At 60.0% G+C, this 13,016-nt stretch overlaps 1 protein-coding gene across 3 annotated transcripts; it reads right to left on the reverse strand.

The window, feature by feature from the left end:
- Window positions 1-2,714: 2,714 nt before the first annotated feature.
- On the reverse strand, window positions 2,715-11,871 carry SPRY3 (sprouty RTK signaling antagonist 3). Of its 3 annotated transcripts, none has more exons than XM_027893161.1 (2): window positions 11,665-11,871; window positions 2,715-6,080 (listed from the first exon to the last, which is right to left on the reverse strand). In XM_027893161.1, exon 2 carries the CDS (start codon window positions 6,031-6,033, stop codon window positions 5,113-5,115), a length of 921 nt encoding a protein of 306 aa, XP_027748962.1. In that variant the 5' UTR covers window positions 6,034-6,080; window positions 11,665-11,871; the 3' UTR covers window positions 2,715-5,112. The 3 variants fall into 3 exon arrangements, with proteins under 3 accessions (XP_027748962.1, XP_027748961.1, XP_027748963.1); XM_027893160.1 differs by lacking the exon at window positions 11,665-11,871 and adding an exon at window positions 9,758-9,800; XM_027893162.1 differs by lacking the exon at window positions 11,665-11,871 and adding an exon at window positions 7,375-7,569.
- Between the last annotated feature and the right edge of the window lie 1,145 nt (window positions 11,872-13,016).

Raw genomic sequence — 13,016 nt, forward strand, 5'->3', positions numbered from 1 at the left:
TGAGGACACCTGGGGAGGCGGGAGGAGGCGGAGCATCCCGAGGGAACGGATGGGAATGGGGAGGGAGAGGGAGGGGAAAGGGGGACAGGGGCTCTGCAGGGAGGGTGGGGACCAGCTCCGGGATGACCACACACCTCAGGACAGCGGGCTGAGACCCCTCCTCTCCCAGGGCCCAGCTCTCCGGGGCGGGGGTGGGTTTGGTCCAGCTCATGTTGAAGCCTTTTGGGGTGCAGCAGGAGAAAGACACATCAAGAAACCTCACCCTGCTTCCCCTCTGCCCCACAGAGGTGTGTGAGCTCTTCCCATCCACCCAACATCCCTCTGCTGCCTGCAGTCCCCTCCAAGGACTGGACACCCTGGATTCTCCCCTCAGGGGATTCTCCTGCAACGCCACCCCAAGCAGAACGGATCCCACCTGCACAAGCTCCCAGCCTGACTCTGGGAGGGAGTTTGCAAGAGCTCCCAATGTTCACGGGGCAATCTCCCCCAAGCAGGCTGAGCCCCAAGAGGTCCCAGCTCAGGTTTGGCCCACCTGCACCAGGTGTGTCCAGCTGCTGTGAGCATCCTGCAGGCCTGGGCTCCACGGGCTCCGGGGAGGAGACAAGCCTGAGCTGGATTCTGGTAAAGACCGAGGATGGGTTTTGGGATGGGGGTACAGCCCTTATCACCTGCTGATCACAAATATCAGACCTTCCACTACCTGAAGATCTCCCAGCTTTTTCCAGCCTCAAAACACCCAAAGGCCAGAGACAGAGTGAATGTTAATTCAGGGGTGCTGGGAATGGCGAGTTTGGGGCACAGTGCCAATCCCTGTGCAAATCCCACAGCAGCTCTCCTCATCCCTGGCTCATCCCTCTCTATCAAGGACCACTCCTGCCCCTCCACCAGGAGAGTTCAGGAGCTGGGATGGGAGGGAGACTCCAGCCTGGTTCCCATGGCCCCTCCTCACCTGTGCTGGGACTGATTTGCCAGTGGGGAAGGAAGGCAGCGGGAGTAAGGGAAGCCAGGAACAAACTCCAGCAGAACTTCTCGTGTGGATGGAGCTTTGGAGGTTCGGATGGGGAGAGGAGCCGGGGGAGCTCAGGTCCTGCTCAGCAGCTCCTGCCTCCTGCTCCTTTGGCACCTGAATCTCTTTCCATGTCTACATCTGCCCACAGCCCTGCACGTTCCCTGGCAAAGGACCCCACAACCAGCAGAGACACAGAGCACAGGAATGTTCCCTCGCAAAGCAGATCTGTCCCCGTGGGAGAGCAGAGGGCTGGACATGTGACTCTCCCAAAAGAAAACCAAAAAAGACACGTCAGGACAGAGAGAAACCCCAAGTGCCGGGACAAGCAGCTGCAAACAAACACCCAGAGCAGATGTGATCTGACTCACTGAGGGTGGGGCAGGAAAGGGGCTCACAACCCCAACCAGAACCAGAGTCCTCTCTGCAGGCAAACCAAACCGTCTGGCAGCCAGAGGTGGGGAGGGAGCAGGATGGATCTGGTCAGAAGATGTTAGCAGAAGCTCAGGGGAAGAATACGAGGCTGCCCACAGCTTTCCCCACAGCAGATGAGCTCAGTGAACCAGAGCTGGTCTCCTTTGGACAGCTTTTGGCACATCCCAACTTCTCCTGTGTGCTGAAAGCAAGGAAGGGGAGTGTGCTGAGGACTCCAGATGGAGAGGGAAGCAGTAACCCAGGTGAAGCCACCAGCCCCCGCGAGCGGGACAGAGACCAACAGCTCCGAATTCCTGCAGCCTGTGCAAGTCCTGCATGTAGCAAGTTGAGCCAAAGCTGGTCTGACAGCCCTCCGTGCCCATCTAGGGCTCTCCTCCTCCCCAGTTTGAAGAATCATGGAATCATTTAAGTTGGAAAAGCCCTCAAAGACTGCTGAGTCCAACCATCCCCCAGCGCTGCCAAGCCCACCACTAAACCTTGTCCCCAAGTGCCACATCTACATGGCTTTTAAATTCCTCCCTTCCTAAGTGCCCAGTATTTCACAAAATATATCTCACAGGTTTGTCATTTCTTGGAGATGAGACATTCCAGAGCCCTGGCCACGCTCCTCATTCTCACCCAGGCTGTGGCACCATTCCCTGGTGGAAATGGGGCTTCTGCACTGACCCAGAAAAAGCCCATTAGGTGGAAGGCTCCTGGCAGGCGTCCTGGCCTCCCACCAATTCCTGAAGGTAAATGTGCTGCGAGAGTCGTGCCAAGCAAAGCTGGCTCCGGGGAGCTGATCCGTGGATAGCCATCTCCTCATCCTCCAGCTCCAGCACCTGGGGGAGGTCACCCCGCACTTGCATGACTTGGGAGGCCGTGAAAATGATGAAGCTTCACATGTTGAGTCATTCCACCATCAGGAGAGGAAGCAATGAATTGCAAAGATACAGAGGTGGTAACTAAATTTACGAGTGGGATCCGTTTAAAAAGGAGGAGGAAAAAAAAAAATCAAAGTAGAGCAAGTTGGAAAATTCTGTTCATTAGTTCTCTTTAAAAAGTTTCAATGAACTGTTTCACATTCTCATTCAAGGGAGACAGTTCCTCCAATCCGCAGTGAAAAGGGACCTTTTTTCCCTAAACATATTTTCTGTTTTCTAGGAAGAAGGACTTTAATCAGCACCGACAGAAGAGTGAACCAAGCCTTCCAAAGGAAGGTGCCTCTTGGTGGAAGCCCCTCTCCCTAGCATGGCTTGGAAGGAGGGAGCCAAGAAATTACTGGCATAGGGAAAAATACTTTTGCAATATATTTAATTTCTGCTGCCACACAGCCTGATCTTAGGGGGGTTCACACTCCTACAGGGCGTCCTCTGAGAAGGTCATGGTTTTAAAATCCAAATGATTCCAGATTTCAGGGCTGGCCTCAGGGGATGTGGGGTCCTCTTCTTTCCCAATGCCAGGAGATCCTTCTGCATCCCAGAGCATCATCCTGAGATCTCTCCAGTTTAGGGAAGCGGGCTGTCCATCTTTGGCCAGATCTTTCCATGTCACTCCTCAGGATCTGGGTGAAATCAGGGCGAGGATTTCGCTCGTGTCCATAACATTGTCCAGGTACAAACTTCCCACCAGGAACGGGATTCATCCCCCCCACTTCCACGGGGAACCTCAGGTTCAGTGTTTGGGTGCCATTTGAGTCAAGGGAGCGAGGCACTGCCAGCGCAGAAATTCATGAATAATGCTTCCAAATGGGATGAATCACTCCCTGGATCCGCTTTTCCCTGCGACAGAGGGAGCTTGCATCCTCCATGGTTTTCAGATAGCAAATGGATGGAAACAGGAATCCCACCGTGAAGAGCCCACCTCTGCCTCCCCCCACAGCGAGCACTGAATGCCACCCCCTCACTGCAGAGCAGACCCTCCTGGACAATCCCTACCCCTGCCCTTTCCCCCTCTCCCAACAATCTAGGAACTGAGGGTCTCGGACTAGCAACAAACAGACTGGGAAATCATCTTTTCCAGCATGTGCAAGTGTACCAGGAAGCCAAACCTTGCACCTGGCACCGTTCACAGCAGTATCATGAATATTATTAGTAAGAGACCTACCCATCCTAACGTTATATTTATATGTACAAAAATAGATCCACAGAACTCTACGGAAAGAGGTGGCTGGGAGGAGGCGGTGGACGAGCCCTGGATGCAGGGCCTTGGGGAAGCCAGGGGATGTGCTGCATGTATTTGTCCAGGAGAACCACTCGCTTCTCTCTGTGCTCACACACCTCAGAGGAGAGATGGGCAGGCAGAGCTGAGCTCCAGGCCACCATCCCAGCTCCAGACTTCCCTGTGGGGTCACAACGAGGAGCTGGCGCCGTGTGGAGATGGGGCTGGGCCCAGGACCAGGAGGAGCCCTCCAATCACAACAACCAGTTGGGCTTATTATCATCCCAGCAAGGGAACACGAAGCCCTGACCTGGATTCGGGTGTCCGTCTGCTCTGCAGATGGCCCAGCCCCAGGGCTTGGTCCAGACCCGTTCCCGGTTGCTGAACCCTCAGCAGGGTGAGGACTCCAAGGGAACATCTGCAGGGAGGGAAGGTCGGGGTCCCCAGTTCTGACACCCCCTCGTGCTGTCCGTGTCCCCCAGCCCAAAGCAGGGTGACAGAAGCCCCTGCTGGGGAGTCCCCGGAGCAGTGGTTGCTGACAGTTGGCTTTGCCACGGGTTTTTTTTAAAGTGAATTCAGTGCTGGTGGAAGGTACCAGATCGGGATTCAAGCACGGAGCTGGTGCCTGCGGCATCTGCTCGGTGGTGGGATGGAGCCAGGCGGCAGCTCCCACCCCAGGCAGCCCTCCAAGGCCTGGAGAAATGAATGGCAATTTCCAACCAGCTCCTTGTTCTCAGCCAAATCCCAGAGGGGACCTTTCCCTCACTACACTCGGGCAGGAGCGAGTGGGCTGGGCTGCCTCCGATAGCTCCTTCCCCTGCCAGAAGGTTTCTAAAGCTTCCCACACCTTCCCTTCCTCTTTGAGACAGAAAAACACGGTGCCACCTCATTTTGGAGCTTGCTCACTTCTCCCAACAGCTCCCAAGCCTGCAGGGAAGGCGCTGCCACCGGTGAGACCCCATGGCACTCCAGCCCCTCGGGGAAAGGGGACCTCCTGAGAGGAGAAAGGCCACCCACTGAAAGTGCTGGAGAGGGAGTGAGAGTGAGAGGAGGTGGTCTGGCTCCCGGGGGGCTCTTGCACAGGGGATGCACTGACCTGCCTCTTTCCCCCGTGGAGAAGGACCACACTGTGTGGCAGCTCCTAAACCTGCTGAGACCAGAGTCCTGAGGACCCGCTGGGCACCCTTCCCATGGGGGCAGAGTCCCAGAGACCCTCTGGGTCACCTTTCCCCATGGGCTACAGCCAGGGAGGGCACCCACAGCTCGCTCTGCCTCTCCTGTCCCTCTCCCACGTGCAAAACCACTGTTACCCCCAGCTCTCCCCCGGCCACCCAGCCAGGGTGTCACGGTGCCTGGGGGACCCTCAGCTCACCCGTCTCATTCCCAGAAGGTGATAGTGGGCAAGGGGGAGCACTGCAGTGTGGAGGGAGCCAAGGGAGGAGGGGGATGGAGGAGAGAGGAGGAGGAGGAGGCGGAGGAGGAGGAGAAGTGGGAGGAAGAGGAGCAAAGCCTGCTTCTCCTCGCCGGGACGGTCATACCGGCTTGTCCAGCGTTTTGGGGAACGGCGTGCCGCTGGACGAGGAGATCTTCCTGCAGACCGTGTTGGTGTGGCTCTGGCAGCGGCAGCCGGGTCGTTTGAGGCCGTCATAACCCCGCTGGCAAAGTTTGAGGCACCCCAGGGTGGGAAAGTAGCAGCAGAGGCAGGGCATGAGGAGGGAGAGGAAGCTCATGGCAGCCCAGCGGGCGCAGCAGGACCCCGGCCCGCAGGAGCAGGGGTCGTCGGCGCAGGTGTCCTCGTCGTCGGTGGAGCAGTGGTAGAAGAGCCCCTTGACGCAGCAGAGGCAGGTCCCGTAGTCGAGGAGGCTCTCGGGGGAGCAGAGGCAGCGCTGGTTGCAGAGCCAGCAGGAGGGCAGGCTGCGGGCGGCCGTGCACCGGGCGCACTTGCAGCGCCCGCACTCCTCGCAGATGAAGAGGTGGCCGCTGTGCAGGGTGGGCTTCTCCGAGCCCCCCTTCAGCGGCGACTCCTCTGCCTTCAGGTCGCCGGCGCGGGGCTGCGTCCGGATGAGGGAGTGCCCGGAGTGGGAGGGCGTCAGGCTGCTCAGGAGGCGCTGGTCGGAGGCGGTGGTGCTTTGGGAGACCGAGCTGGCCGTGCTGGAATGGCTCAGGTGTGGCTGCAAAGGCGGCATCTGGTGCTGTTGGCTGTGGCTGCGGTGCAGGTCCTGGAAGGTGGAAGACACCAGGCGGTCCTGGGACCACTCCTGCTTGTGCGGTGGCTGGGCCAGGGAGGGATTGGAGCGGGCTTGCTGGAAGCAGACAGCTGGTCTCTCCACGTAGTTGTTGCTGGCACGGATGGAGCGGATTTGGTCGATGGACAGGACCTGCTGGAAGTCCTCAGCGGGTGGGTCCATCGTCTCGTCACAGCTGAGTTCAGCCACACTGGAAGAGAGCTGCATTTCCAGGAGCCAGGAGACCCTGTGGCATCAGGGCACATCTAAAAATCCTAAAGGACGGGGAGGGAAGAGAGAAAATACTCCTGTTACATTTAATAACAGATCCATTCATCTAATCCTAGACCGGTTTGGGTTGGAAGGGACCTTAAAGCTCTTCCTGTTCCAAGCCCTTACCATGGGCAGGGACACCTTCCACTAGACCAATCCAATAGGCAAACACTGGCTGGAGAGCTCAGAATGAAAGGATTTTCAGCAATCAGATCCAGAGTGCTTTTGCTCCTGGGAACACCTGGGCTGGATGCATCCAAAGGGCAAAGGGCACTCGGATCTGCCCCTCAAACCCAGCAGGCACAGTGTCTCCCCACGCTTTTGAGCCTCTCATGTCATTCCAGAGGATTTTCCACCCTTCCCCAGCACCTCCCTCTCCTTCCCCAGGGAGGAACCCTGGCCCTCTCTAGAGGAGGGGAAATGGGAAGTGGTGACTTATCCAGAGGCATGATAGGACTGGGAATGTCATCACCCTCAGAGAAGGTTTGGGGTTCCCAACACACCCTGAGCAGCCTCCTACTACCATTCCCTGCACAGCCCAGGAGCACTGGGATGGGGGATGTGAACAGAATTAATTTTAGGCAGCAGCATTGACAAATTAGAATAATGGAATCATGGAATCATTAAGGTTGGAAAATCCCTCTAAGATCATCAAGTCCAACCCTCAACCCAGCACCACCACCACGTTCACCACTGAACCATGTCCCCAAGTGCCACATTCACACATTCTTTGAGCACTTCCAGGGATGAAATTGCAACCAATTGCAACAAATGTCAGCAGGCAGGACTATCCCACAGACTCTGAGTCCTGGTGGACTGCAGCATCCTGTTATCCCATCCACAGCCCGGGATGTCCAATTTGCCCCCATCAGGAGCACCGAGAAGGGCAGGTTTCCCTTTAACCCCGGCAGAGAGACGAGGGAATGCAGCCTTGGCAGCAGGCAAGCCCCATCCTGCCCCTCACCCTGCTGCCATGCCCTTGGCTGTTGTTTGCAGGAAATGGCACTTCCCGAGCCGGCAGCGCTGGCAGCAGAACCCGCTGCGTCCAGGGGTGTCAGCACCGCTGAGGGATGTGGGACTGGGCAGGGGGGACCTCCATGTCCCATAGCTCCCCTTCCTGGCAGGTTCGATCCCACGGCATCAGCTCCGTCACCAAGCCCTTGTCTGCCAGATTTCACCACCAGCATCGGGGTGAACCCTCCACGGGGCTGGGAGAGGAGAGGGGCAGGTGGGCACGGGGCTGCCACCCAGACTGCTCCTGGCGCTTGGGAGGGAGGGAGGGAGACAGACACAAACCTCCCCCTGCTGCCGCCTGGAGCTACCCTGGAGCTCCCCGAGAACGGACACCACTTGTTTCATGCCAGAGCCCAGCCACGAGCTCTCCCCCAGCTCTTCCAGCCCAGATTTCCATACTGAACACCCGCTTCCCGTGCACAGCCAGCTTCCCCAGGACATTCTCCTCTGGCAGATCAAAGGAGTGATCCCTCAGTGACACGGCCCCGCAGGAAGACGCTGTTCCAGGAGGAAGCTTCCTCCGGTGCTGCCCACGGTCAGCAGGACGGGGCGGCCGCGGCAGCCGCCGCTTTCAAGTAGGTGAAGGGGCCACAGGTAGAATCTGCTCATGCAGCAGAGAGAGGCAGAGGGAAGATTGATTTTCATTAGCTCGGCTGACCTTGAGGAGCAGGGAAAAGCAAAGGCAACTTACTTTGGCTGTTCAAGCAAGATCTGGTCTCTCCCATCCCCCTCCCCGGAAAGAAAAAGTGACTGATCGGCTCAAATTTGGGGTTTTCCTGCACGCGGAGCCCATCTGCTCCACGTGATCCCCCATCCAGGGAGAGGCACACAGTGAGGAGTCGCTCTCCCAGGAAAGCGATTTGGACACCCCTCTTCTTTCCCAGCAATACCAAGGTGAATTAGGAGGGCACGGCTGACCCGGGGCAGGTTTGTGAGCACCCGGCCACGATGGGAACAGACCAGAGGCAAAGCTCTTGCGAGCTGTCACCTGCTGCCACCGAGCTCCTCACCTGGGAAGGTCTGACTAAAGCACAGGCTGGTGACCTGAAGTCCCCCAGACCCCTGAATATCAGTCTGCAGCTGGGACCACACAGAGCAGAGCAGACAGAAGCCCTGGCGCATTCTCACGTCCCTCGTGCCCAGATCCCATCACGGAGGGGGATCATTCAAAGCACCATGCTGGTTTTCACACGGGGAGCAGCTGCTCCCACCTGGGTATCCATCCCTGCTCACCTGGGCTGTGGCAGTACCTGGGCATTCAGACACGGCCACACAGACCCCTGTGAGGGTCCTGGGGGGCTCGAACCTCGGGGGGACACGAAGGGAGAGACAGAGGCAGCGGAGGGTCCCGCTGTGCCAGAGCCAGCCGGGCTGGGAGATAAAGAGCAGCCAAAGGGCTGAGCCGGTACAGGTGTCCCCAGTTCTCTGCAACACCTCGCGCTCAGGAGACAAGAGGAGACCCCTGAGCCAGGCTTGGGTGTGGGGGACGCTGTGAGGAGGAACCGAGCCCTGGGGACATGGGCAGAGAGAGGAGCTGCCCGTCCGCTGTGCAGCGCCGGACAATCAGGATCTGGGCTCAGGGCTGGGACACAGCATCCCGGGAAAGACAGATCCTGGGAGCACCCCCAGAACCTGTGATTCCCACGTGCAGGGGCAGACATGGACCCAGACTCACTGGCTGGAGGGAGGCAAATGTCCCTCCAGGAACCCAGAGGATCTGTGGGTCCTCCACAGGGACTTAATGATTGGAGATGGAACCCCACTTCTTCTTCCTTCCCCAGCCCATGATAGCCCAGTGAGTCCCACTCGCTCCCAGCCCTCCCTGCTCCAGCCTGATCCCAGGGTTGCAAACAGTCCATATCCCAGCCCCACTGGGCCGAGCATCCCCGGGGCTCCGCTGCACCCCTCCCTGCCTACCTGCCCTGCTGGGGGGGCCCGGGGCAGCGTCCCCACAGCCTCCTCCTGCTCCTCACCCCCTGCCTGCCCGGTGGGCATGCCAGCCCCGGAAACAGGGCCAGCTTTATGGCCGCCACCAGCCCCAAACATATAAAGTTCGTGTGATAATGGGCCAGAGGAGGGATCGTAAAAGCAAATGATTTACAGGCTGGAGGTGGATGCGAGCCGGGGGCGAGCGGCTCAGGGCGCCTGGTGGGAGAAAAGGGACCCTCTTGCCCTGTCTGGGTGCTGCGGGGAGGAGCTGGATGATGTGGAGAGGCTGAGCCCCCAGCCCCACTCGGCACGCAGTCCATGCAGGGCTCGGACCCGGACCTGTCCCGCAGTCTCTCCACTCACACAGCCCGCACATCTCCAAGACCTGTGAGCACCGTTGTGCCCGCAGCCCGTTCGTGTGCAGGACAACCCACGCGTGACTCTGACCCGCACCCAGCCTCACCACGCACACCCCACGCGCGTCCAGGAACCCAATCCCCCACCGCACGGAACCTCTGCTTCGTTGCACACTCGCAGCCCCTGCGCATCCGAGGGACCCCGCGTCCCTTCAGCAAACACCCCACGCGTGTCCAGGACCCTCCATCCCCACCGCTCACGAGTGATCAGGACCCCTCGCCCCCCTCGTCCCGCGCGTGTCCCCCCGCCGCGCAGCCCACCCGCGCCGCGTTCCGCCGCCGTCCCGCAGCCCACGCGTGTCCGCGCCGGGCGGACTCACCGCGCTGCCGCCGCCGCTGCCGCCGGTCCATCCGCCCGCGGAGAGCGAGCGCGGCGGGGGCAGCCCCGGGGCGGCGAGCGGGGCAGCCCCGGCCCCGCAGCCGAGCCCCGCGCCGCGGGCAGCGGGAGCGGCGGGGGGGCCCCCGCGCTCGGTGGGAACGGGAGGCTGGGAGGAGGGAGGAGGAGGAGGAGGGATGGAGGGAGGAGGGAGGGACCTGGCGCTGCCCGGGAGCATCGCGCTCCCCCTCGCTCTGCGCTGCCTTCCCGGAGCTCTTAACGCTTTACCCAAGTGGCGTCATCCCGCTGAAATGGACTCGGCCCATTAGCGGCCCCGCAGAGCCCCGCAGCGCTCCCCAGGCGCCGCTGCCGCCCAGCCCCGCCGCGGGATGAACACCCGCTATCTAAACGTTTCCGTCTGCCCCGGGCTCCGCGTCCCCCTCCCGCCCCCACTGGGGTGGCCCCGCCACCTCCCGGCCCGGGGTCCCACCCCCTGTGCCCACCGGCACAGCCCCCCAGCCGGGCATTCCCCTCGGGGACCCACATCAGCATCACGGGCACCGTGGCGGTGGGTTGGGGTCAGTGTGACACCGCGGGAAGGCTGAGCCGGGCTGGGCTGCAAAGGGCCGGGAGCGACTCTCCCGGGATCTGTCACCTTGGGCTTGATCCGTAAATCGCTGTGAAACGGGGACAGTCACCCCAAAGAATCATCAAAAAGGTCGGAAAAGACCTCTTAGATCATCAAGTCCAGTCTTCTCCCAGCTCACCTCTTCCCAGGAGGCATCAGAGAGTGCCCAGACGCTGCTCATTCCCAGCATTTCCCAAAAGTCCAAACCAACACCTGAATTAGCTCCTGCACTCAGAGCAGAGAGGCTGGGAAGGGGCTTTTCTGTACTGAAACCCACAGAACCAGCACACAAACATCCCACTGTCCCAGAAACAAAAGGTGAAGACTCACGCAGGACCTGGATCTTCCACCCCAGAGGTTTTCCTGGGTCCCTGAATGCTCCCTCCTTGCTGTTTTCCTGGCTCGGGAGCACCAAGGATCATTGTGACACCCCTCAACCCCATGTGTAAGTAAATTGGACCTGGTTTGCCTCTCCCAAATACACAAGGTCACCTTGACGACACTGGACATCACCCATGGGCCCCACCAGAGCCCCCACCCTCCCCTCCTTCCTCTCAACACTTCCAGGGTGGTCACCCATCCTTCCTGGGAGTGTTCACTGGATGAGCGAAGCAACACCCCAGCTCAGGGAGGGCTTACAAGCTGCTCCAAGGCACAAAGCTGAAGCCATTGAGCCCCCAGGCAGGTGCCCAGCAGCACGGGACCCCTGCGGTGGGCAGGTCCCCGGGATCTGGGGCGGTGAGAGCAGGATGGGGAATGAGGGAAAGAGAAGGACCTGGAATAAAGATGACAAATCCAGCTCTGCCGCTTGTGCCTCTAACAAATGGGGACAAACCAGTGTGATCCCAGGGACCTCAGGGGCTCCCTCCCAGCTGATGCCAGAAGAAGCACTGGAATCCTCCCCATCTGGGGCCAGTGACTCCACTGTCCCATATGGTGCCCAGCTGAGCCTTTCCAGCTTAATTTTCAGTCATTTCTGGGCTGAGCGTTTCTCCATCTCCATGGGATCCCACTAGGGATGCTCCTCCAGGAGTTTCTCCAAGAGGAACGAGTCCCTGACAGCATCCCTCAGCCTCGGCTCCAGCTCAGAGCCCTCAGGCTGCATCCCTCTGCGCTCCCACCGGCCCCTCCTCTTCTCCCCATCGCTCCGTCTTTAAAGGCGCAGAAAGGATCCGAGCTGCCCAATTCCCAGCGACTGCCAGCTGGCTGGGAGCACCTGACTCCTGGGGGAGCAGCACGTGTGATGTCGTCCCTTTCTCCCAGCCCAAATCTCTCACTCCCACCTTGAGGTGCCGGTGATTCAGGCTTCCCTCGCTGGCTCCCAGCATCCTAGCACAGCCTGCGTCGTGCTCAGCCAGCGCCGCTTTATTCCTCGCTCGCTGCCGAGGGAGGGCCGAAAAGGCATGAATGCGGAGCTCCCGGGAGGAGTGGGAGGGTGGGAAGCGGAGGGAGAATAGCAGCCTCCTGGTGAGTTATTGACCGCAGCATCGCTCGAGAGGAGGGCTGGGAACCCGAGGGCGTTTGCAAAGCAGGAAACTTTGCTCCCAAAGGAAGGGTCTGGGACTGAGCACCTGGCAGGGTTCGTGGGGGGGGGGGGGGGGGGGGGGGGGGGGGGGGGGGGGGGGGGGGGGGGGGGGGGGGGGGGGGGGGGGGGGGGGGGGGGGGGGGGGGGGGGGGGGGGGGGGGGGGGGGGGGGGGGGGGGGGGGGTTGGCTGTTGGGAGAGGGATGTGGTTCCCCCCGTGATGAGCTGTGGCAGAGGAAGGTGTGAGACTTGCGGAGGTTTCTGGTGCTCTCTCCCTGTGCAGGGTGTGTGGGGAGAGGGGGATTGAACAGCCCTCCCTCAGCTCACGCTGTGCCCCACACTCTGCTGCCTCTGCTGCTCCTCAGCCTCTACCTGCAGCTATGCCAGCTCCTCTCAGGTCACCTTTTGGATTGGTTTCACTGCTCGTCCCCGTTGGAATCTGCCACCTTTAACCCCTCGAATGCCCCCTGGGGCCCTGCCCAAAGGGATGTCCCACTTCTATTTGAGGCTGTCAGAGCATCTCCTGCCTGGGACACACCGGCATCGAGATGGCAGCAGCGCATCCTGGAGTTCCCTGCTCCAGCTGAGCCTGCTCAGCAGCTTCCCAGCTCCTGTTGCAGACCCCTGTATTTGAGGAGCCCCCACCCCCAGCAATCCCCACAGGTCTCCAGCAATTCCTCCCCACTTTTCTCCTTCCACTCCCCCTGCACATCCCAAACACTCCAAAAAACACGGGGAGTCATTTGCTTTCCTTCCTCTTCCCAACAAGTGTTCCTCTAGATCCACACCTTGCTCACAAATCCAAACGAGCTCAGTCTGGAACCTGGAGAGCTTAGTTGTGATTTTAAAACAACCAGGATTGCTCAGCACCATCTTCCACACCCCCTCCAGCCCCGCCTGTGCCCACAGCCGGACAGTTCACTGCTGGGAATCGGCCTGGGAGCGGGCAGTGGAGAGGAGGATATCCCAGAGCGAGGCTCAGGATGTCTGATCTGTCCCGGTGCTGTTTGCCAAGCCTGGGCTCAGGGGGAGGGTAATTCACCTCCAGTTAAAGATGATGCAGAGGGGAGGGAGAGAAAAAAGGGGAGAGGAGAAAGAGAACACGCGATTCC

Source organism: Empidonax traillii, unplaced genomic scaffold, assembly GCF_003031625.1.
Source record: "Empidonax traillii isolate 1590-97213 ecotype Southwest subspecies unplaced genomic scaffold, ASM303162v1 scaffold383:size710549, whole genome shotgun sequence".
NCBI classification, from domain to species: Eukaryota; Metazoa; Chordata; class Aves; order Passeriformes; family Tyrannidae; genus Empidonax; species Empidonax traillii.